Below are 23,362 nucleotides of genomic sequence, written 5' to 3' on the forward strand. Positions count from 1 at the left end.
CTGTCCCAGTTACTCTGTTGTGTCCTGGTCACTCTGTCCCAGTTACTCTGTCCTGTCCTGGTCACTCTGTCTCAGTTACTCTGTCCCAGTTACTCTGTCCTGTCCTGGTCACTCTGTCTCAGTTACTCTGTCCCAGTTACTCTGTTGTGTCCTGGTCACTCTGTCTCAGTTACTCTGTCCTGTCCTGGTCACTCTGTCCCAGTCACTCTGTCCTGTCCCGGTCACTCTGCTCTGTCCCCAGTTATTCTGTCCCGGTTTTTCTGTCCTGTTCCGGGCAATGGGAATATCACGGAATCCCAGGAGCTATCAGGCCGCTGATTGGTGGGCTGGTTTGTGATTGGCAGGGGGCGGTGGCCCAGGAAGTGAAGCGGCTCCGGCTGCGGCTCATTGACCGGGGGAGACCCGGTCAGAGCGGTTCGTAGGCAGGTTCTTGTTGCAGCTTCTTCCCGGTACCCGGTCTCCTTCTCTCCGCCGGCTTGGCTATGACATCCCGCTGCCTGCTCCTCACTCTCCCGCTGATGCTGCTGCTGTGGAGCCGGGGGCTCGGATCCGCTCCCGGGGCGGACAGTCCGGAGGACATGGACTACAAGGACCCGTGTAAAGCCGGTGAGTGAGGGGATGGGGAGCCCGGGCTGACTCGGGCTCCGGCCGGTGTGTCCAGTCCACTCTCCCGGTACCGGCCGCTCTCTTCCCCGGAGCCGGGATCAAACTCCGGCTCTGATCCCGCATCCTTCCCACTCCTCAATTCAGCAAAGATCAAACAAACCAAAGTATCGCTGAGTTTGGGGAATGTTGTCAGTTTCATTATTTGGAAGGATTGATTTGTGTGTCTCTGTCTCTCACTCTCCATATCCTGGGGTCTCTGTCTGTGTGGGTCTCTGACTCTGACTCTGTCTGTCTGTGTGGGTCTCTGTCTCTGTCTCTCTGTCTGTGTGGGTCTCTGTCTCTGCCTGTCTGTCTGTGTGGGTCTCTGTCTGTCTCTCTCTCTCTCTCTCTCTCTGTGTGGGTCTCTCACTAAAGCTGCTCTGCACCCTGTTCAATATATCACTCAGACTCTGCAGCATCACTGTTTACTGTGTCTGTGTCCCTCAGTGTTTCGCATTCCCTGTTTCTCACGGTTATGAAATCACTTGTTGTCTCTCTGTCTCCTAGTGTCACTGTATTTTCACTCTTGCTGTGTCTGTGTAATGTTATTTTGTTGGCTCTATCCAGGTGTATTCAAGAAATGTAAACGCACTCTACTCGTATTAATCCCTCCCCATTATGTCTGTCTAACCAGGACTCACTTTATTTTGTGTTATAGTTGAAGGTTGCACCGTGAACACACTGGATACCAATGATTGTGGCTCCATTGGACTGTACTCACTCAGCCTTTGCACGAGTCTACATTGTATTTATTGGCAATGCTTTCCTCCAAACTGACTCTACTTGGAATCATAGAATCTTTAAAGGTGGCAGGACAGGTTGATAAATCTGTTAGAGAAAAGGCTTGTGGGATCCTTGGCTTTATAAACCAAGGCATAGAGTACAAAAGCAAGGAAGTTATGCTTAAAGCTTTATTAAACACTGGCTCAGTCTCCTTCGGAGTTTTGTGTCTAATTCTGGGCACCACCTTTTTGGAAGAATGCCAAGGGCTTAGAGAGGGCACTATAGATTTACTAGAATGGTACCAGGGATGAGGGACTTCAGTTTTGTGAACCGGCTGGAGAAGTTGGGGTTTTTTTTTTAGAGCAGTGAATGTTAAGGGGAGATTTTACAGAGGTATTCAAAGTTACGAAGGACTTGCAGCACCAAAGGAGGCCATTTGGCCCATTGTACCTGTGCTGGCCCTTTGACAAGTGATCTTGAAGCCCCCCTCCCCAGGCAGGAAAGGGTTAACAGGCTGCAGCTCCTGCTGAGTATGGCACTTTCACTGTGAGGCTGCCCTGGTTGAAGAGCCTGCTGGAGGTCTGGGCACTGCACCTGACAAGTAGCCATTTGGACAAGGTACCATTGGTTCCCCCTCCCGCACTGTTCTCCAAAGTCCTGTAAAATTTCCCTCAAGTATTTATCCAACTTCCTTTTGAAACTGTATTATTGAATCTGCTTTTGCTGCCCAGGGGAGTGCATTCCTGATCGAAACAACACTGTGTAAAACTCCGTTCTCCCTTGGATTAGTTTTGGTCAAATTTCTTAAATCGGTGTCCTTCAATCACTCCAGCAGTGGAGACAGTTTCTCTATTCACTCTGTCAAGACCCCTTTTGATTTTGAACACCCGTAATAAATCTCCTCTACTCTGTTCTATGGAGAACAATCTCCGCTTCTGCTGTTTCTTTCTGTATAACCCCCCCACCCCCCCTCAAAAAAAAATCAGTGTTTTCTTTAGTTAACCCAGCCTGAAGACATGAACGGAGTAGTGTTAATCTAAGCGTGCCTTAAAGTGTAAAGTTCACTGGAGGAATGTCAGCCCAATTTGTTTAATCCCCATGGGAGAATATTCTGCAAAGTTTCTTCCTACTAAAACACCGGCAGTGCAGTGAAGTTCCCCAGTGCTGACCCTTTTTGTCTTTGTTCTTGTCCTGTAATCTCTCAATCCTCGTATCCTTGTCTCAGGATCTGGTCTGCCCTGAACATTTGACGATTAATCTTGTGTTTCTTCCCCTCCTGCTGGGGCCACACTCCAGTTGGTACCTTGTCCAAATGGCTACTTGTCATGTGCAGTGCCCAGACCTCCAGCAGGCTCTTCAACCAGGGTAGCCTCACAGTGAAAGTGCCATACCCGACAGGAGCTGCAGCCTGTTAACCCTTCCCTGCCCGGGGAGGGGGGCTTCAAGACCATTTGTCATTACCTGAGTCAGCAGAGGCTGCACTCTGGGAGCTTGGCGTTTGAGACGGGTTAACTACTGGCTGTACTTCCGCACCCCCCCCCCCCCCCCGCCACCCCCAGAACCAGTCTGCATTCACTCACTGTTACTAGGAGGACGTCCCATAGCCTGGGGCTCATTCTGGGCTGTCAGTCTGTAGCTGCAGGGGCTCTACTTCTTTACTGCAGCTCTTTGTCCTGTAAGCTGTGCAGATACCCAACTCTGCAGGAGTGAGTGAAACCATCTTTTTCTCTCAATTTGTTCCCCCTCACTTCCAGAAATCGCTGACATGCAAACTTTCTGCTGAAATGGAACGTTAATGGTTGTGTGTCTGTACAGGATGGTCGTAATTAACATCAAAGCAGCTCCGATAATGAGTTTATTTCCCCGGCCTGTAGTGAGTTAACTACTCTTATTGCCAGTCCCTGCAGCTTGATGTGGCACTTGCCTGAGAGCGGCAGCAGACCTGGGTTTACCACCCTCCGGGAGTGGCGAGAGACTGGGGCTCCCAGGCTGCAGCCTCTGCTGACTCAGGCAATGACAAGTGGTTTTGAAGCCCCCTTCCCCGGGCAGGGAAGGGAGAGAGACTGGGGAACAGGTGGTTACAGAGAGAGACAGAAGGGGGAGAGGGGGGTGGGGGAGATGGATGGGGGGAGGGGAAGAAACAGAGAGACACTGAGAATTTGAACTTGAAGCGAAACTTTACCAGGTAGTTGGGGATCCCCAATCAAACTGAGTGTAGATCCCAGTGCTTGCTTAGCCAGTGTGTTATAACTCTGCTCCTGGGATCCCCACACAGGCACTCGGATATACAGGCAGACACACTGCTAAATTCACCCTGTGCTGCTGACGAGGGGAATCTTCATTGGCTTGTGTTACAGGGTGGGGTTTGGAGTCTGTTGCAGGTTTTCTATTGACCTCCAGTGACCTGCAACACACACTGCTGAGTTCTGTGTCCCTCACGGTGGAATTTCACATTAACAATTGTTTTTTTTCTGTAAATAAATCTACCAGGGTGGGGCTCACACGCTGTGATACAGAAGGTCCTGGGTTCAGTGCCGGCTCCGTGCTGCTCATCTCAGGACCACCAGTCTGTGGAGTCGCTCAATAATTAGTTAGCTCATACCCCCCCCCCCCCCCCGCCCTGCCCCAGATGTGTGTAGCAGAGATTCAACTTGTCTGTGATGCCCTTCCTGGTTAAACAGTCTGTTCATGCTCACTAACTGGCCCAGCTGCAGGGTTAGGGAGAAATCTTTCAAATCCAACTAATTAACAGTGAAACATTGCTCAGGAATGCAGGAGCAGGAGGAAGCCATTCAGCAACCTCCTTTTCCACCCCCCCCCCACCCCCCCATTCAATCCGATCATCCCCAATCTGTACGTGGCTCCTTTCCCCGCCCTTGCTTCATACTCTTACCTAACAAAAGTCTATCAATCTTGGGTGTTGCAAGCTTCAGTTGAAAGCTTGTCCTTGTGTGATTCCTGCATGTGTTGGTTGGCCCTGTGCCAGGATAGGGAGACTGCCCCTCCCCCAGTCCCAGCTATTAGTGTGTTGTCTGGGGAGAGATGCTGGCAGTTTATTACCATGTGTGTCTCTGTCTGACCCTGGATCAGTTGGTGGTGGACAGAATTTGGGGTAGTCAGTGTGGAATAGATTTTATTATGAGTGAAGGCGAGGAAGCTGGGTGGGGGGTTGGGGCGTGTTGTTTGGGGGAGGAGGAGGAGGGGTCCCTTTAGATGCCTGCGAGAACGTTTATAATTTATAGGTCGGCAGTTTTAATAGGTGTTCCAAAAGCAGGGGAAAGATCAAACAATCCTTTTTATGGTTCCAGTTTGGTGTGTGTTCTTTACAGGGAACTCACGGGTTAGAGAGTAAAAGCAACTTTCAACAGAATTTGGCTTTGAAAGAAATTGGCAGTGATGCAACTTCTGTTCTAAGGAAAATCCAGGTGTTAACGTGAGCTTCCCACACAGGTGTTGGCTTTTTGATATGCCCCTTTAAGAGAGTTGGCTTTAAAAAAAAAGTTACCTTCAAAAAAAAATGTTCGCAGCTACCTTTAAAGCAAATCTTGTTTTTAAACTCCTGGCTCCTTTTTAATGTCAATCTCCTTTATAAACATCTGTTCTGAAAATGTCCTATCAATAGAAAATGACCTCTTACCCCATTTCTCTACCCTCCCTTTGCCCCCGCTCCCCCCTACACCAGTCAACAAAGATGTGTTGGGTTTTCAACAGATGGACTGAGATAAAAGGTCCCATTGTCGAGAATGACAATGGGATCTTTCTGTTGATTCCTGAGATTCCCTTTGATGGGGAGGAAGGACCGGTTGGAGGATGGGACGGACCACAACTTTGTGCGGGGAATCTTTCAAAGAACAGGAAAGTGCTCCTCGGATGTTCTTTGTGGGATTTTGCTTCATGCTGACCAGACCCAGCCCAGTGATCCTTGTATGTGTATTGGGCGGGAGCAGGGCTCAAGAACTTGAATCTATCGGAACAATGCTTGGTGCAGTGAGTAAAGCAAATCAGATGTTGGGATGTATTAAAAGGTCAGTATTGAGCTGAAATAATGAGGTAATGCTGTCACTTCATAAATCATTGTTGTGACCACACGGGGAATACTGTGTATAGTCTGGTCACCACAGGACAAAAAGGGTATTGCAGCTAGTGAAAGGATGGAGAAGAGAACAAGCACCATGGTTAAGGGGATGGAAGGATTGTATTATCTGGAGTGATTATGTAAAAGGGCATATTCTCACTGGAACAGAGAAGGCTGAGAGCTGATATGATTGCTGTTTTTAGGATTCCAAAGGGATTAGATAATGTCAGCCATGATAAACTGTTTCATCTTGTCCAGAACAGTGAACCAGAGGATAAGGCTTACACTTCAAAACTAATCCTGTTTCTCGTCTACGTGCTGCCCCTCGGCGACATCATCTGAAAGCACGCGTTAGTTTTCACATGGTGGGGGCAGATTGGGATCATGCAGGCAAAGAGGGAATGGGTAACTGCCAGGCAGTCTAGGAGAACCAGGCAGGCAGTGCAGGAGTCCCCTGAATCTATCTTGCTTGCTAATCGGTTTTCCATTTTTGATACTGGTGAAGGCGATGGTTCCTCAGGGGAGTGCAGCCAGTGCAAAGTCTGTGGCACCACTGGTGGCTCAGCTGCACAGGAGGGGCGAAAGAAGAGTGGAAGAGCAGTAGTGATCGGTGATTCGATAGTCATGGGATCGGACAGGCTTTTCTGCAGCAGTAAATGTGACTCCAGGATGGTGTTGCCTCCCTGGTGCCAGGGTCAAGGATGTCATGGAGCAGTTGCAGGACATCCTTCTGGGGAGGGTGAACAGCCAGAGGTCGTGGTCCACATTGGTACCAATGACATAGGTAGGAAGAGGGATGAGGTCCTGAAAGCAGATTTTATGGAGTTAGGAAGGAAGTTAAAAAGCAGGACTTCAAGAGTAGTAATCTCAGAAATGTGGCTACAAGGCGACAAAGACTGGGAACTGAATATTCAAGAATATTTGACATTTAGGTAGGACAGGCAAAAAGGAAAAGGAGGTGGTGTTGTGCTGATAAGGGACAGGATCAGTACATTACTAAGGGAGGATCTCTGATTGGAAGAACAAAATGTGGAATCTGTTTGGGTGGAGCTAAGAAACAGCAAGGGGCAGCAAACATTGGTAGGAGTTGTTTATAGGCCACCAAACAGTAGTGGTAGTGTCGGACATGGTATTGATCAGGAGATTAAAGAAGCATGTAGCAGAGGTAATACTGTAATTATGGGTGACTTCAGTCTGTACGTAGACTGGGTAAACCTAATGAGCGCTAATGCTGTGGAGGATGAGTTTCTGGACTATGTTCGGGATGGTTTTCTAGAGCAGTATGTTGAGGAACCGACTAGAGAACAAGCTATTTTAGATCTAGTATTATGTACTGAGAAAGGGCTAATTAATCTTGTAAAAGAACCTTTAGGGATGAGTGACCATAACATGATAGAATTTTACATTATGTTTGAAAGTGAGGTAGTTCAATCTGAGGTGTTCAATTTGAACAAAGGAAATTATGAAGGTGTGAAGGGAAAATTGGCTGAGGTGGATTGGGAAAATACATTAAAAGGTATGACAGGCAATGGATTGTCTTTAAAGAATTATTGCATAGTTTACAGCAACTATACATTCCTTCAAGGCACAAAAAACCCCCAAAAGTAAAGGCAGTCAACTGTGGCTAATGAAGTTAAGGATTGTATAAGATTAAAAGAAAATGCCTATAAAGTTGCCAGAAATAGTAGCAAACCTGAGGATGGGGAGGATTTTAGAACAAAGCAAAGGAGGACTAAGAAACTGATAAAGGAAGAATAGAATATGAATGCAAACTAGCAAAAAACATAAAAACGGACTGTAAAAGCTTCTCCAGGTAGGTAAAAAGGAAATGTTTGGCTAAGACAAATGTGGGTCCATTACAGGCAGAGTCAGGAGAATTTATAATGGGGAATAGAGGAATGGCAGAGAAGCTAAATGATTACTTTGTGCCTGTCTTCACTGAGGGAGATGCAAGAAATCTCCCAGAATTCGAGATCCAAGGGACGAGGGAGAATGAGGAATTGAAGGAACTTAGTATTAGTAGGAAGGTTGTATTGGAGAAGTTAATGGAGCTGAAGGTTGATAAGTTCCCAGAACCTGATATTCTACATCCCAGTGTTGAAAGAGGTAGCTATGGAGATAGTAGATGCATTGGTGATCATCTTCCATAATTCTATAGATTCTGGAACGGTTCCTGCAGATTGGAAGGTAGCAAATGTCACCCCAGTATTTAAGAAGGGAGGGAGAGAGAAAACAGGGAATTACAGACCTGTTAGCCTTACATCAGTAGTAGGGAAAATTTTAGAATCTTATCAAAAGGATATGATAAATGGACACTTGATAATCTGATTGGGCATAATCAAGTATTGGATGTCAGAAATTTGCTCCAGTTAGATATTGGGAAGACTAAAGCCATTGTTTTTGGTCCTCACTCCAAACTCTGTTCCCTAGCTACTGACTCCATCCCTCTCCATGGCAATAAACTGAGATTAAGCCAATCTGTTCACAACCTTGGTATCACATTTGACCCCAAGATGAGCTTCTGACCGCATGCTCATGTCATTGCTATGACTGTCTATTTCCACCTCTCTAACATTGCCTGACTTTGCCTCTTTCTCAGTTCATCTACTGAAACCCTCATTCATGCCTTTGTTACCTCTGGTCTTGACTATTCCAATGCACTCCTGGCTGGTCTCCCACATACTACTGTCCCCAAACTTGAGATCATCCAAAACTCTGCTGCCCATGTCTTAACTCACAGCTAGTCCCGGTGCCCTATCACGCCTATGCTCACTGACCGCCACTGGCTCCCAGTCAAGCAGCATCCTGATTTTAACATTCTCATCCTTGTTTTCAAATCTCTCCATGGCCTCACCCCTCCTTATCTCTGTAATCATCACTAGCCCCACAGCCCTCCAAGATATCTGTGCTGCTCTAACTCTGGTCTCTTGTGTATCCCTGATTTTAATTGCTCCACCATTGGAGGCTGGGACTTCAGTTGCCTCGGCCCTAAACTCTGAAATGCCCTCCCTACACCTCAACGCCTCACTTCCTCCTTTAAGATGCTTCTTAAAACCTACCTCATCTGAGGTAGGTCATCTGACCTAAAATCACCTTGTCTGGCTCAGTGTCACATTCTGTTTTATTTCACTCCTATGAAGCACCTTGGGATGTTTTATTATGTCAAAGGTGCTATATGAATATAAGTTTTTGTTGAAGCAATATTTCAGTGAGTGTGTGGAGCAGACTCCCTCGGGAAGCAGTTGGTCCTGATTCATTCAAATGCAAATTAGGTAGATTTCTTTCAGAGAATACCATTTTGGAATACAGTATCTGAGTAATTTTAGACACGTGCAGTAAGTGTAGCATTGAGCACAACAGCTGACTATGGAGCCATGGTTCCGAACATGGCTCTTCATCACTGGGGGTTTTCCTCATGTCAAATAGGTACAAATAGGTGGAGTAGCGTTGAGAATAGACCAGACGAATGCATGGCTGGAAAAATGGTGCAGGAGGGAGGGATTTAGATTCCTGGAACATCGGGACCAGTTCTGGGGAAGGTGGAATCTGTGCAAGCGGGACGGGTTACATCCAGGCAGGACCGGAACTGATGTCTTTGCAGGGACGTTTGCTAGTGCTGTTGGGGAGGATTTAAACTAGAATGGCAGGGGGATGGGAACCTGAGCAGGGAGACTGAGGAGGAGGAAACAAGGATAGAAACAACAGACAGGAAACAAAAAGGCAAAAGTGGAAGTCATAGAAATCAAGGGCAAGAAACAAATAGGGCCATAGTGCGAAATAATGCTAAGATGACTAAGAATGTTAAAAAGACAAGCCTAAAGGCATTGTGTCTCAATGCGCGGAGTTTTCGCAATAAGGTAGGTGAATTAACCGCACAAATAGATGTAAATGGATATGATATAGTTGTGATTACGGAGACATGGCTGCAGGGTGACCAAGGATGGGAACTGAACATCCAAGAGTATTCAATATTTAGGAAGGACAGGCAAAAAGGGAAAGGAGGTGGAGTAGCGTTGTTAGTAAAAGAGGAAATCAATACAATAGTGAGGAAGGATATTAGCTCAGAGAATCCTGATGTGGAATCTGTATGGGTGGAGCTAAGAAACACCAAGGGGCAGAAAACATTGGAGGTTGTATATAGACCCTCCCCCTCCCCCCCCCCCGCCCGCCCCCCAAACAGCAGTGATGCGGAGGATATTAAACAGGAAATTAGAGATGCGTGCAATGGTAATTATGGGTGACTTTAATCTACATATAGATTCGGGAAACCAAATTAACAACAATACTGTAGAGGAGGAATTCCTGGAGTGCGTACGTGATGGTTTTTTTGGACCAATGCTTAGAGGAACCAACTGGAGAACAGGCCATCTTAGACTGGGTTTTGTGTAATGAGAAAGGATTAGTTAACAGTCTTCTTGTGCGGGCTCCCTTGGGGAAGAGCGACCATAACATAATAGAATTCTTCATTAAGCTGGAGAGCGAGAGAGTTGATTCTGAGACTAGGGTCCTGAATCTAAATAAAGGAAACTATGAAGGTATGAGGCGCGAGTTGGCTATGATAGATTGGGGAACGTTATTTCGAGGGTTGACAGTAGATAGGCAATGGCGAGCATTTGAAGAGCACATGGATGAATTACAACAATTGTTCATTCCTGTCTGGTGCAAAAATAAAACAGGAAAGGTGGCTCAACTGTGGCTAACAAAAGAAATTAGGGATAGTATTAGATCCAAGGAGGAGAAATATAAAATGGCCAGAACCAGCAGCAAACCTGAGGATTGGGAGCAGTTTAGAATTCAGCAAAGGAGGACAAAGGGACTGATTAAGAAAGGGAAAATAGAGTATGAGAGTAAGCTTGCAGAGAACATAAAAACTGACTGTAAAAGCTTCGATAGATATGTGAAGAGAAAAAGATTAGTGAAGACAAATGTGGGTCCCTTACAGTCAGAAACGGGGGAATTTATAATGGGGAACAAAGAAATGGCAGACCAATTAAATACATACTTTGGTTCTGTCTTCGCAAAGGAGGACACAAATTACCTCCCAGAAATGTTGGGGAACGTAGGGTCTAGTGAGAAGGAGGAACAGTATGAAATCAGTATTGGTAGGGAAATTAGGGAAATTGATAGGATTGAAGGTCGATAAATCCCCAGGCCCTGATAATCTACATCCCAGAGCACTTATGGAAGAGGTCTAGAAATAGTAGATGCATTGCTGGTCATTTTTCAAAATTCTACAGACTCTGGAGGGTAGCTAATGTAACCCCACAATTTAAAAAAGGAGGTAGAGAGAAAACAGGGAATTATAGACCGGTTAGCCGGACATCAGTATTGGGGAAAGTGCTGGTGTCCATTATAAAAGATGTAATAGCAGAGAACTTGGAAAACAACGACAGGATCGGATAAAGTCAACATGGATTTACGAAAGGGAAATTGTGCTTGACAAATCTACTGGAATTTTTTGAGGATGTAACTAGCAGAATAGATAAGGGAGAATCAGTGAATGTGGTGTATTTGGACTTTCAGAAGGCTTTCGATAAGGTCCCACAGATTAGCATGCAAATTTAAAGCACATGCGATTGGGTCTAAGGTACTGACATGGATACAGAACTGGTTGGCAGACAGGAAACAGAGAGTAGGAATAAATGTGTCTTTTTCCAAGTGCCAGGCAGTGACTAGTGGGGTACCGCAGGGATCAGTGCTTTGATCCCAGCTATTTGCAATATATCCTAATATAGAAGAGGGAATTAAATGTAATATTTCCAAGTTTGTGGATGACACAAAGCTGGGTGGGAGTGTGAGCTGTGAGGAGGATGCAGAGAAGCTCCAGTGTGATTTGGATAGGTTGAGTAAGTGGGCAAATACATGGCAGATGCAGTATAATGTGGATAAATGTGAGGTTATCCACTTTGACAAAAACAGAAAGGCAGATTATTATCTGAACGGCGATAGATTGGGAAAGGGGGAAGTGCAGCGAGACCTGGGTGTCCTTGTGCACCAGTCGCTGAAAGTAAGCATGCAGGTGCAGTAGGCAGTTAAGAAGGTAAATGGTATGTTGGCCTTCATAGAGAGAGGATTCGAGTACAGGAGCAAGAATGTCTTGCTGCAATTATACAGGGCGTTGGTTGAGACCATATCTGGAGAAATGTGTGCAGTTTTGGTCTCCTTATCTGAGAAAGGATGTTCTTGCTATGGAGGGAGTGCAGCGAAGGTTCACCAGACTGATTCCTGGGATGGCGGGACTAACGTATGAAGAAATATTGGGTCGATTAGGCTTGTAGTCACTCGAGTTTAGAAGAATGAGAGGGGATCTCATAGAAACCTACAAAATTCTAACAGGACTGGACAGACTAGATGCAGGAAGGATGTTCCCGAAGGCAGGGGAGTCCAGGACCAGGGGTCACTGTCTAAGGACAAGGATAAGCCATTTAGGACTGAGATGAGGAGAGATGTCTTCCTCCAGAGAGTGGTGAACCTGTGGAATTCTCTACCACGGAACGCAGTTGAGGCCAAATCATTAAATATATTCAAGAAAGAGTTAGATATAGTTCTTGGGGCTAAAGGGATCACAAGGGGATACGGGCAGAAAGCGGGAACAGGGTACTGAGTTTGGATGATTAGCCATGATTATATTGAATGGCAGAGCAGGCTCGAATGGCCTACTCCTGCTCCGATTTTTCTAATGTTTCTGTGTCTGGGTCTGTTGTAGACTCATTGAAGGAGATTGATTACTGTGATTAGTCAATAACTCCACTATCATTGTAACATGTACCTAGCAGGATGGTAGAAGGTGAATGAGATGGACTTGGGTCTTCTTTCATTGTAAAAGGAACATGGGAATCAGTCAGTCTTTATTTTGTTAGTCTTCTCCCCACCACTGACCTCTATTGGGTTTATGGGGGATCTGTGCTGGTTGCCTCTTGATCAAAAGAAAACTGAAGTTGGAGCAAGCTAGCCTCTGGACAGGAGGCGGGGGAGAGGGAGCTGGGCAGTGATCGGGTGCTAATCATAGGCTGCTTGGCAGTTAGGAGCTCACAAAAGTATTCAGACACTCGTCTTGTTGGAGGAAGGGGCTTGTATGTCTGAATCTAAATACATAGGTACAGGAGGAGGCCATTCAACCCATCAAGCTTGTCCTGTTCTCCAGTGGGATTGTAGCTGATCTGTGTCCTAGCTCTATATCCATTTATACTCTTGTCTGGTATTAATCTCAGATTTAAACTTATTAATTGAGCTAGTAACTACTACTGTGGGTGAGAGGTGCATGAAAAAGAATTGCAAACTTGTCTTTTGAATGACCTGGCTCTGATTTTGTAAGTCTATGTCCCCCTGTGTCCGACTCCCCCCAGCAGCAGAAAATGTTCCTTTCTTTACCGTATCCTTATTTTTTTTCAAAATCCTCAGTTATATCAGCCCTTAGCCTTCCATATTCCAGGGAATACAAGCCTAGTTTATGGAATCTCTCCTCATCTAATCCTTGGAGCCTGGGAGCACTTTAATGATCGAAAGCCAGTATATTCTTTCTAAGGTGCGGTGGCTGGAACTGTACTCAGTACTTCAGATGTGACGAAATGTTCTCCCCTTTGTATTCTAGCCATCGAGTTATAAAGGCTAATATTCAATTAGTCTTTGATTTTTTTTTTTCATACCTGACCTCTACCATTTAGTGATTTTATGTACATGGACTGTCAAATTCCCTGGGACTTCCACTATTCTTAACTTTTCACTATTTAAATTATACTGGGTTCTATCCTTATTTTGGTCCGAAATGGATGGCCTCACACTTAACGGAGTTGAAATTCATCTGCCACAGTTTTGCCACTCAGTTAATCTATCAGTGTCTCTTTGTAATTTTATGCTGTTGTTTACATTACATATTTGACCATCAATCTTTGTGTCATCGGCAAACTTGGATATTTGGCTCTCTATTGGGTTATCTAAGATATTAATAAATACAGGGAATTGTTGAAACCCCAGGAGCGATCCTTCTGGATATCTCAAATCACTTCCTTCCAATTTGAGTACATACCCATTATCCTGACTCTGTCTTCTACCTCTGTCAACTAATAAGGTGTATAGATGCCTTCGAGACTAATTTTAATTTAATTGTTTAATGCTTTAATTTTAGCTAACAGTCTCCAACAGATCAGATCCAAGCTCTGCAGTCCTACCACATTCAGTCATGAATGGTGGTGGACAATTCAACAACTAACTGGAGGAGGAGGCTGCACAAATATCCCCATCCTCCACGTTGGAGGAGCCCAGCACATCAGTGCAAACGTCGAGGCTGAAGCATTTGCAACAATCTTCAGCCAGAAGCGTCCATTTCAGCCTCCTCCTGAGATCCCCACCATCAGAGGCCAGTCTTCAGCCAATTTGATTCACTCCATGTGATATCAAGCAACAGCAGAAGGCACTGGATGCAGCAAAGACTATGGGCCCTGACAACATCCTGGTTGTAGTACTGAAGACTTGTGCTGCACCCCTAGCCAAACTGTTCCAGTACAGCTACAACACTGGCATCTACCTGAAAATTGCCCAGGTATGTCTTGGTATACAAAAAGTAGGACAAATCCAATCCAGCCAATTACCACCTTAATTACTCTCAATTATCAGCAAAGTGATGGAAGGTGTTGTTGACAGTGCTATCAAGTGGCACTTACTCAGCAATAACCTGCTCACTGCTCAGTTTCGTTTCCGCCAAGGGCACCTGGCTCCAGACCTCCGTACAGCCTTGGTCCAAACATGGACAAAATAGCTGATTTCCAGAGGTGAGGTGAGAGTGGCTGCCCTTGACATCAAGGCTGAGTATGGCATTGAGGAGCCCAAGTTTAATTGAAGTTAATGGGAAATGGTGGGGTGGGTCAGGGGGGCGCGGGGAGCTCTCCACTGCTGGAGTCATACCTAGCACAAAAGAAGATGGTTGTGGTTGTTGGAGGTCAATCGTCTCAGTTCCAGGACATCACTGCAGGAATTCCTCAGGGTAGTATCCTCGGCCCAACCATCTTCAGCTGCTTTATCAATGGCCTTCCCTCCATCATTAAGTACTTAAGGAAGTGGCCCTAGAAATAGTGGATGCATTGGTGGTCATCTTCCAAGATTCTATAGACTCGAACAGTTCCTACAGATTGGAGGGTAGCTAATGTAACCCCACTATTTAAAAAGGGAGGTAGAGAGAAATGAGGGAATTATAGACCAGTCAGCCTGACGTCGGTAGTGGGGAAAATTCTAGAGTCCATTATCAAAGATTTTATAGCAGAGCACTTGGAGAACAGTGGCAGAATCGGGCAGAGTCAGCATGGATTTATGAAAGGGAAATCATGCTTGACAAATCTACTAGAATTCTTCGAGGATGTAACTAATAGAGTTGATGAAGGGGAGCCAGTAGATGTGGTTTATTTGGATTTTCAGAAGGCTTTTGACAAAGTCCCACATAAGAGATTAGTGTGTAAAATTAAAGCACATGGGATTGGTGGTAGTGTATTACGATGGATAGAAAATTGGTTGGCGGACAGGAAGCAACGAGTAGGGATAAATGGCCATTTTTCCAAATGGCAGGCAGTGACTAGTGGGGTACCGCAGGGATCGGTGCTAGGACCCCAGCTATTCACAATATACATTAATGATTTAGATGAGGGAACTAAATGTAATATCTCCAAATTTGCAGATGACACAAAACTGGGTGAGTTGTGAGGAGGATGCAGAGAGGCTTCAGGGTGATTTGGACAAGTTGAGTGAGTGGGCAAATGCATGGCAGATGCAATATAATGTGGATAAATTAGGTTATCCACTTTGGTAGCAAAAACAGGAAGGCAGATTATTATCTGAACAGCTATAAACTGAGAGAGAGGAATATGCAATGAGACCTGGGTGTTCTCGTACACCAGTCACTGAAGGTAAGCATGCAGGTCCAACAGGCGGTAAAAAAGGCAAATGGTATGTTGGCCTTCATAGCAAGAGGATTCGAGTACAGGAGCAGGGATGTCTTGCTGCAATTATACAGGGCCTTGGTGAGGCCACACCTGGAATATTGTATGTGGTTTTGGTCTCCTTATCTGAGGAAGGATGTTCTTGCTATAGAGGGAGTGCAGCGAAGGTTTACCAGACTGATTCCTGGGATGGCGGGACTGACGTATGAGGAGAGATTGAGTCGGTTAGGATTACATTCGCTGGAGTTCAGAAGAGTGAGGGGGATCTCATAGAAACCTATAAAATTCTAACAAGACTTGACAGGGTAGATGCAGGAAGGATGTTCCCGATGGTGGGGGAGTCCAGAACCAGGGGTCATAGTCTAAGGATACGGGGTAAACCATTCAGGACCGAGATGAGGAGAAATTTCTTCACCAAGAGAGTGGTGAGCCTGTGGAATTTGCTACCACGGAAAGCAGTTGAGGCCAAAACATTGTATGCTTTGAAGAAGGAGTTAGATATAGCTGTTGAACCTAAAGGGAACAAAGGATATGGGGGGAAAGCGGGAACAGGTTACTGAGTTGGATGATCAGCCATGATCATAATGAACGGCGGAGCAGGCTCGTAGGGCCGAATAGCCGTCTTCTATTTTCTACGTTTCAATGTTTCTATCATAGGTCAGAACAAAGAACAAAGAATAGTACAGCACAGGAACAGGCCATTCGGCCCTCCAAGCCTGCGCCGATCTTGATGCCTGTCTAAACTAAAACCTTCTGCACTTCGGGGTCCGTATCCCTCTATTCCCATCCTATTCATGTATTTGTCAAGATGCCTCTTAAACGTCTCTATGGTACCTGCTTCCTCCACCTCCCCCGGCAACAAGTTCCAGGCACTCGCCACCCTCTGTGTAAAGAACTTGCCTCGCACATCCCCTCTAAACTTTGCCCCTCTCACCTTAAACCTATGTCCCCTAGTAACTGACTCTTCCACCCTGGGAAAAAGCTTCTGACTATCCACTCTGTCCATGTAGCTTATAACTTTGTAAACCTCTATCATGTCGCCCCTCCACCTCCGTCATTCCAGTGAAAACAATCCGAGTTTATCCAACCTCTCCTCATAGCTAATGCCCTCCAGACCAGGCAACATCCTGGTAAACCTCTTCTGTACCCTCTCCAAAGCCTCCACATCCTTCTGGTAGTGTGGCGACCAGAATTGCACGCAATATTCTAAGTGTGGCCTAACTAAGGTTGTGTACAGCTGCAACATGACTTGCCAATTTTTATACTCTATGCCCCGAACAATGAAGGCAAGCATGCCTTATGCCTTCTTGACTACCTTATCCACCTGCGTTGCCACTTTCAGTGGGGATGTTCGCTGCTGATTGCACAGTGTTCCGTGCCTGCCATTTGAGACTTTTCAGATAATGAAGCAGTCCGTGTCCATATGCAGCATGACATCGACAACATCCAGGCTTGGGCTGATAAGTGGCAAGTAACATTTGCACCACACAGGAGCCAGGCACCGACCATCTCCAACAGGGGAGAATCTGACCATCTCCCCTTGATGGTCAATGGCATTACTACCGCTGAATTCTGCACCATCAACATCCTGGGGGTTACCGTTGACCAGAAACTGAGCTGAACCAACCATATAAATAGTGTGACTACAAGAGCAGGTCAGAGGCTGGGAATTCTGCAGCAAGTAACTCACCACCTGACTCCCCAAAGCATGTCCACCATCTGCAAGGCACAAGTCAGGAGTGTGAAAGAATACTTTCCACTTGCCTGGATAGGTGCGGCTCCAACAACACTCAAGAAGTTCACCATCCAGGACAAAGCAGTCCAGTTGATGAGGATTCCATCAGCCACCTTAAGCATTCACTCCTTCTACCACTGACGCACAGTGACAACCGTGTGTACTATCTACAAGATGTGCTACAGCACCTTCCAAACCAGCGATCCCTACCACCTAGAATGAAAAGGGCAGCAGATGCATGGGAACACCAGCACTTGCAACTTCCCCTTCAAGCCACTCGCCATCCTGACTTGGAGCTATATTGCCGTTCCTTCACTGTCGCTGGGTCAAAATCCTGGAACTCCCTTCCTAACAGCACTGTGGGTGTACCTACCCCACATGGACTGCAGTGTTTCAAGAAGGCAGCTCACCACCACCTTCTCAAAGGCAAATCCTAATGGGTAACAAATGCCAGCGATGCTCATAATCCCATGAAAGAATATCATAAAAATGTGGAACCTTATCGAATGCCTTCTTGATGTCTATATGCAATTTCTATGGACATTTCCCTGTCTACTTAGTCACTTCCTCAAGGAAATTGAGAGATTTGTTCAATGTGACTGACTATTATAAATCCATTTTGGTTCTCTATAATCAGCCCAAATTTCTCTCAATGCTCAGTTTTTCTCTCTCTCTGTCTCTCTCTCTGTCTCTCTCTCTGTCTCTCTCTCTGTCTCTCTCTCTGTCTCTCTCTCTGTCTCTCTCTCTGTCTCTCTCTCTGTCTCTCTCTCTGTCTCTCTCTCTGTCTCTCTCTCTGTCTCTCTCTCTGTCTCTCTCTCTGTCTCTCTCTCTGTCTCTCTCGTAAAGGAACAATAACCTTTGGAAAATTGAAAAGCAAAATATTGCATTTGCTGGACATCTGAGCTAAAAATGAAGTGCTGGAAATACTCAGCAGGTCTGGCAGTATATCTGGGGAAAGAAACAGCTAACATTTGATGACCTGTCATCAGAACTGTTCTGTTTCTCTCTGTCCTCACATGCTGCCTGACTCTTTGGAAGATTATGGCTCGAGCATCTGCAAATTTCTCATCCATTGAAAACCTGGGGTGGCAACAATCAGGTCCTGGGAATTTGTCAGGCTTTCGAGATTATTTTTCTAATACTGATTTCTGTTACCTTGAGTGTGTTCTAGTCCGTGATTCATTATCAATTTTCCTGGAATTTCAGGTATATTCTCTTCCTCTACTGTGTACACTGACGCGCAGTAATTATTTAACAAGTCTGCCATTCCTTATTTTCATTTGCAGGATTATCCACATGTTTTTAAAGGTCCCACATTACCCTTGCCTACACATTTTCTCTGAATATAGTTGTAAAATTTTAATAAGTTTTTAAACCCCTCACAAGTTTCTTTTCCTATTCTCCTTTTGCAGCTGTTACAGATTACAGCTCACTCTGATTGGATGTCCCCAGCCTGTTTAAATTAACTGGTTCATTTGTTTTTCTCTTATCTGGGAATACCTGTGGAAATGAGAGAGAGAGAGAGAATTGTAACCTTTAGTCCAGTGACTGTCAGTTGGGAGAGGATAGAGCTGATGTTCATTCTCGGCATTAATAAATGGTACCATAGAATTCTGGAATGGTTACAGCACAGAATGAGGCCATTCAGCCCATTGTGTCCTTGCCGGCTGTCTGCAAGAGCAACTCACCCAGTCCCACTGTTCTGCCTTTTCCCCGTAGTCCTGAGAATTTTTTTCAATTCAGCTAGTTATCCAATTCCCTTTTTGAAGGCCATGATTGAATCTGCCTCCACCACACTCTGAGCAGTGCATTCCAGATCCTAACCACTTGCTGCGTGAAAAAGATTTTCCTCATGTCACCTTTAGTTCATTTGCCAGTCGTCTTAACTCTGTGTCCCCTGGTTCCTGACCCTTCTGCTAACAGGAACAGTTTCTCCATATCTATTCTGTCCAGACCCCTCATGATTTTGAACACCTCTCGACCTCTAAGGAGAGCAGTCCTAGCCTGCACCAATCAATCCACATAACTGAAGTTGCTCATCCCTGGAATCATTATCATGTTCCTTTTGAATTCTCTTTGCCAGCGCATTCACACTTCGAATTTGCACTTTCCTTCAATCCTACCTCCCAATGAGCACAGTTCATCTCAAAAGACACTGAGGACTGCTGGGTTGCAATGACATGTGGTCTTAAATTTAGGGCACGGGCTTCCTGGGCATGTCAGTATTTAGAGGGGCTCCCTGGGAGTGGGCCCATACTTGTAGGGGTGGGGCAGTGGGGGGAGCATTAGAACAGAGGTAGGCGATTCAGACTGCTCTGCCATTCACTTGGCTGCTGTATCAAAATCCATTTTCTAACAAAAACGGATCAATTTCTGTTTTCAATTGGCCCTCAGCCTCAACAGCTTTTTTGAGGGGAGTGTTCTAGATTCCGCTTCCCTTTGTGTGATGAAGTGGTTCCGGACATCAGCCTATCAATGGCCTAGCTCTAATTTTAAGCTTATGCCCCTTTGCTCTGGACTCTCCCACCATAGGAAATAGTTTCTCTCTATCAAATTCTTAAACGCCTCAACTAGTCACCCCTTAATCTTCTTTACTCCTAGGAATGCAAACCTAGTCTGTGCAACCTGTTCTCATAATTTAACCCTTTCAGGCCCAATATCATTCTGGTGAGTCTGTGCTGCACCTTCTCCAAGGCCTTCCTGAGGTGCGGGGCCCAGAACTGAACACACTGACTCCAGATGGAGTCGAACCAGAGCTTTGTACAGCTGTGACTTAACCTCTACCCCTTTATATTCCAACATGGTCAATGGGATCATACATAGGAACATGCGTACATACAAACTAGGAGCAAGAGTAGGCTATTCGGCCCCTCGAGCCTGCTCCACCATTCTATAAGATTGTGGCTGATCTGTTTGTGGACACAACTCCACTTTCCTTTGTCAAGAATCTGTCTACCTGTGCCTTTAAAAACATTCAATGACCCTGCCTCCACCGCTCTCCGGGGAAGAGAGTTCCACGGATTCATGACCCTCAGGAAAAATATTTCCTCATATCAGTCTTAAAGGGGAGACCCCTTATTTTTAAACATCGACCTCTAGTTTTAGTCTCTTCCACAAGGGGAAACATTCTTTTAACATCCACCCTGTCAAGTTCCTTCAGGATCTTGTATGTTTCAATAAGATCACCCCTCATCCTTCTAAACTCCAGTGAATACAGACTGAACCTGTCCAACCTTTCATCATAAGATAACCCCCTCATCCCAGGAATCAGTCGAGTGAACCTTCTCTGAACTGCATCCAATGCAGTTCAATCATTTCTTATGCAAGGAGAGCAAAACAGTAGACAATACTCTAGATATGGTCTCACCAATGCCATGTACAACAGTAGCAAGACATCTCTACTTTTATGTTCCATTCCCCTTGAAATAAACTACAACATTTCATTTGCTTTCTTAATCACTTGCTGTACCTACATACTAACTTTGTGTTTCGTGTACTAGGACACCCAGATCCCTCTGCATCTCTGAATTCTGCAATCTCTCCATTTAAATCATGTTACTTTTCTATTTTTCCGACCAAAGTGGACAAGTTCACACTTTTGCACATTATATTCCATCTGCCAGATCTTTCTCCACTCACTTAACCTATCTATATCCTTTTGCAAACTCCTTGTGTCCTCTTTGCGATTTACTCTTCTACCTATCTTTGCTAAATTTGCTGATGACACAACGATATATTCTATCCCTTTATCCAAATCATTGATCTAGGTTGCAAATAGTTGAGGCCCCAGCACTGATCCCTGTGGCACTGCAGCTTGCCCATCTGAAAATGACCCATGTATGCCTACTCTCTGTTTCCTGTTAGCTAGCCAATCCTCTATCCATGCTAATATGTTACCCCCTATACCATGGGCTCTTATTTTGTTCAGTGACCTTTGATGTGGGACCTTGTCAAATGCCTTCTGGAAATCCAAGTACACCACATCACAGGTTCCCCTTTATCCACATTGCTTGTTACTTCCTCAAAGAACTCTAATCATAACTCCGTGTAAAAATGCAGCAAGACCTGGACAATATCCAGGCTTGGGCTGATAAGTAACAAGTAACATCCGTGCCACACAAGTGCCAGGCAATGATCATCTCCAACAAGAAAGAATCTAACCATCTCCCCTTGACATTCAACAGCATTACCATCGCTGAATCCCCCACTATCAACATCCTAGGGGTTACCATTGACCAGAAACTGAACTGGAGTAGCCATATAAATACCGTGGCTACAAGAGCAGGTCAGAGGCTAGGAATCCTGAGGTGAGTAACTCACCACCTGACTCCCCAGTGCCTGTCCACCATCTACAAGGCATAAGTTAGGAGTGTGATGGAATACTCTCCACTTGCCTGGATGGGTGCAGCTCCAACAACACTCAAGAAGCTCGTCACCATCCAGGACGAAGCAGTCCGCTTGATTGGCACCCCATCTACAAACATTCACTCCCTCCACCACCGACGCACAGTGGCAGCAGTATGTACCATCTACAAGATGCACTGCAGCAATGCACCAAGGCTCCTTGGACGGCATCTTCCAAACCCGTGACCTCTACCAACTGGAAGAACAAGGGCAGCAAATACATGGGAACACCACCACCTACAAGTTCCCCTCCAAGTCACACACCATCCTGACTTGGAACTATATCGCCGTTCCTTTACTGTCACTGGGTCAAAATCCTGGAACTCCGTTCCTAACAGCACTGTGGGTATACTTACCCCAAATGGACTGCAGCGGTTCAAGAAGGGAGCTCACCACCACCTTCTCAAGGGCAATTAGGGATGGGCAATAAATGCTGGCCTGGCCAGCGTCGCCCACATCCCATGAATGAATTAAAAAAAAAAATTAGTCAAACACAATTTGCCTTTCACAAAACCATGTTGACTCTGCCTGATTGCATTGAGATTTTCTAAATGACCTGCTACAACCTCCTTAATAGATTCTATCATTTTCCCTACGGCAAATGTTGAGCTAACTGGCCTGTAGTTTCCTGCTTTCTATTTATTTTTATTTATTTAGCGATACAGCTCTGAAACAGGCCCTTCGGCCCACCGAGTCTGTGCCGACCAACAACCACCCATTTATACTAATCCTACATTAACCCCATATTCTCTACCACATCCCCACCATTCTCCTACCACCTACCTACACTCGGGGCAATTTACAATGGCCAATTTACCTACCAAACCTGCAAGTCTTTTGGCTTGTGGGAGGAAACCCACGCGCTCACAGGGAGAACTTGCAAACTCCGCACAGGCAGTACCCAGAATTGAACCCGGGTCACTGGAGCTGTGAGGCTGCGGTGCTAACCACTGCGCCGCCCAAAAAGTAGAGTGAAGAATGCAGGCTATTCCTCCTTTCTTGCATAGCAGAGTTACATTTGCTATTTTCCAGTCTGATGGGACCTATCCAGAATCTAGGGAATTTTGGAAAATTAAAACAAATGCATCCACTATCGCAGCAGCCACTTATTTTAAGACCCTAGGATGAAGTCTGTCAGGACCTGGGGACTTGTCAGCTTTTAGTTTGAATAATTTTCTCAGTACCCTTTCCCTAGTGGTGGTAATTGTTTTAAGTTCCTCTCTCCCTTTCAACTTTTGATTTACAATTTCAACACTCAATTCACAATTGAGCCCTCAACCCCTTTGAGACATAGGCCAACATTCCATTACCCCTTTGAATTATTATTTACACATGGCCACTAACTTTTCATTATTTCTGTACTTGGACCCCTAAATCTCTCTGCTCCTCCACAGTTCCTAGCTTTGCAGCATTCACAAAATGCTCTGATCTATCTATCTTAATCCAAAGTAGATCCTGTCAAACTTTCCAAAGTGGATCGATTATATGGGGCTCCTACCCCATTGATATCTCAGTGAAGTGATCATTCTTGATAGTTTACAGCAGGCTGTCCCAGCAATAACAACTTATATTTATATAGCACATTTAATATCATAAAATGTCCCAAGGTGCTTCACAGGAGCATTATAAAACAAAGCATGACACAAAGGGAGATATTAGGTCAGAAGAGGTAGGTTTTTAGGAGTGTCCTAAAGGAAGAAAGCGAGGTATAGGGAGGGAATTCCAGAACTTAGAGCTTGGGCAACTGAAGGCACGGCCACCATTGGTGGAGCAATTAAAATCAGGGAAGCACAAGAGGCCAGAATTAGAGGAATGCAGATATCGTGGAGGGTTGTGTGACTGGAGGAGATTAGA

General features: G+C 45.4%; 1 protein-coding gene across 4 annotated transcripts in view; it reads left to right on the forward strand.

The window, feature by feature from the left end:
* Window positions 1–402: 402 nt before the first annotated feature.
* Window positions 403–23,362, forward strand: part of LOC137355290 (tolloid-like protein 2) — a 230,483-nt gene continuing 207,523 nt past the window's right edge. For all 4 annotated transcript variants that reach the window (XR_010970902.1, XM_068020251.1, XM_068020254.1 and 1 more), the window contains exon 1: window positions 403–606. Coding sequence is in view for 3 of the 4 variants with exons in the window: in XM_068020251.1 (XP_067876352.1) it covers window positions 483–606 (124 nt within the window). In the remaining variant the exon portion in view is untranslated. The remainder of the gene's footprint in view (window positions 607–23,362) is intronic.

Source organism: Heterodontus francisci, chromosome 42 (assembly GCF_036365525.1).
Source record: "Heterodontus francisci isolate sHetFra1 chromosome 42, sHetFra1.hap1, whole genome shotgun sequence".
NCBI lineage: Eukaryota > Metazoa > Chordata > Chondrichthyes > Heterodontiformes > Heterodontidae > Heterodontus > Heterodontus francisci.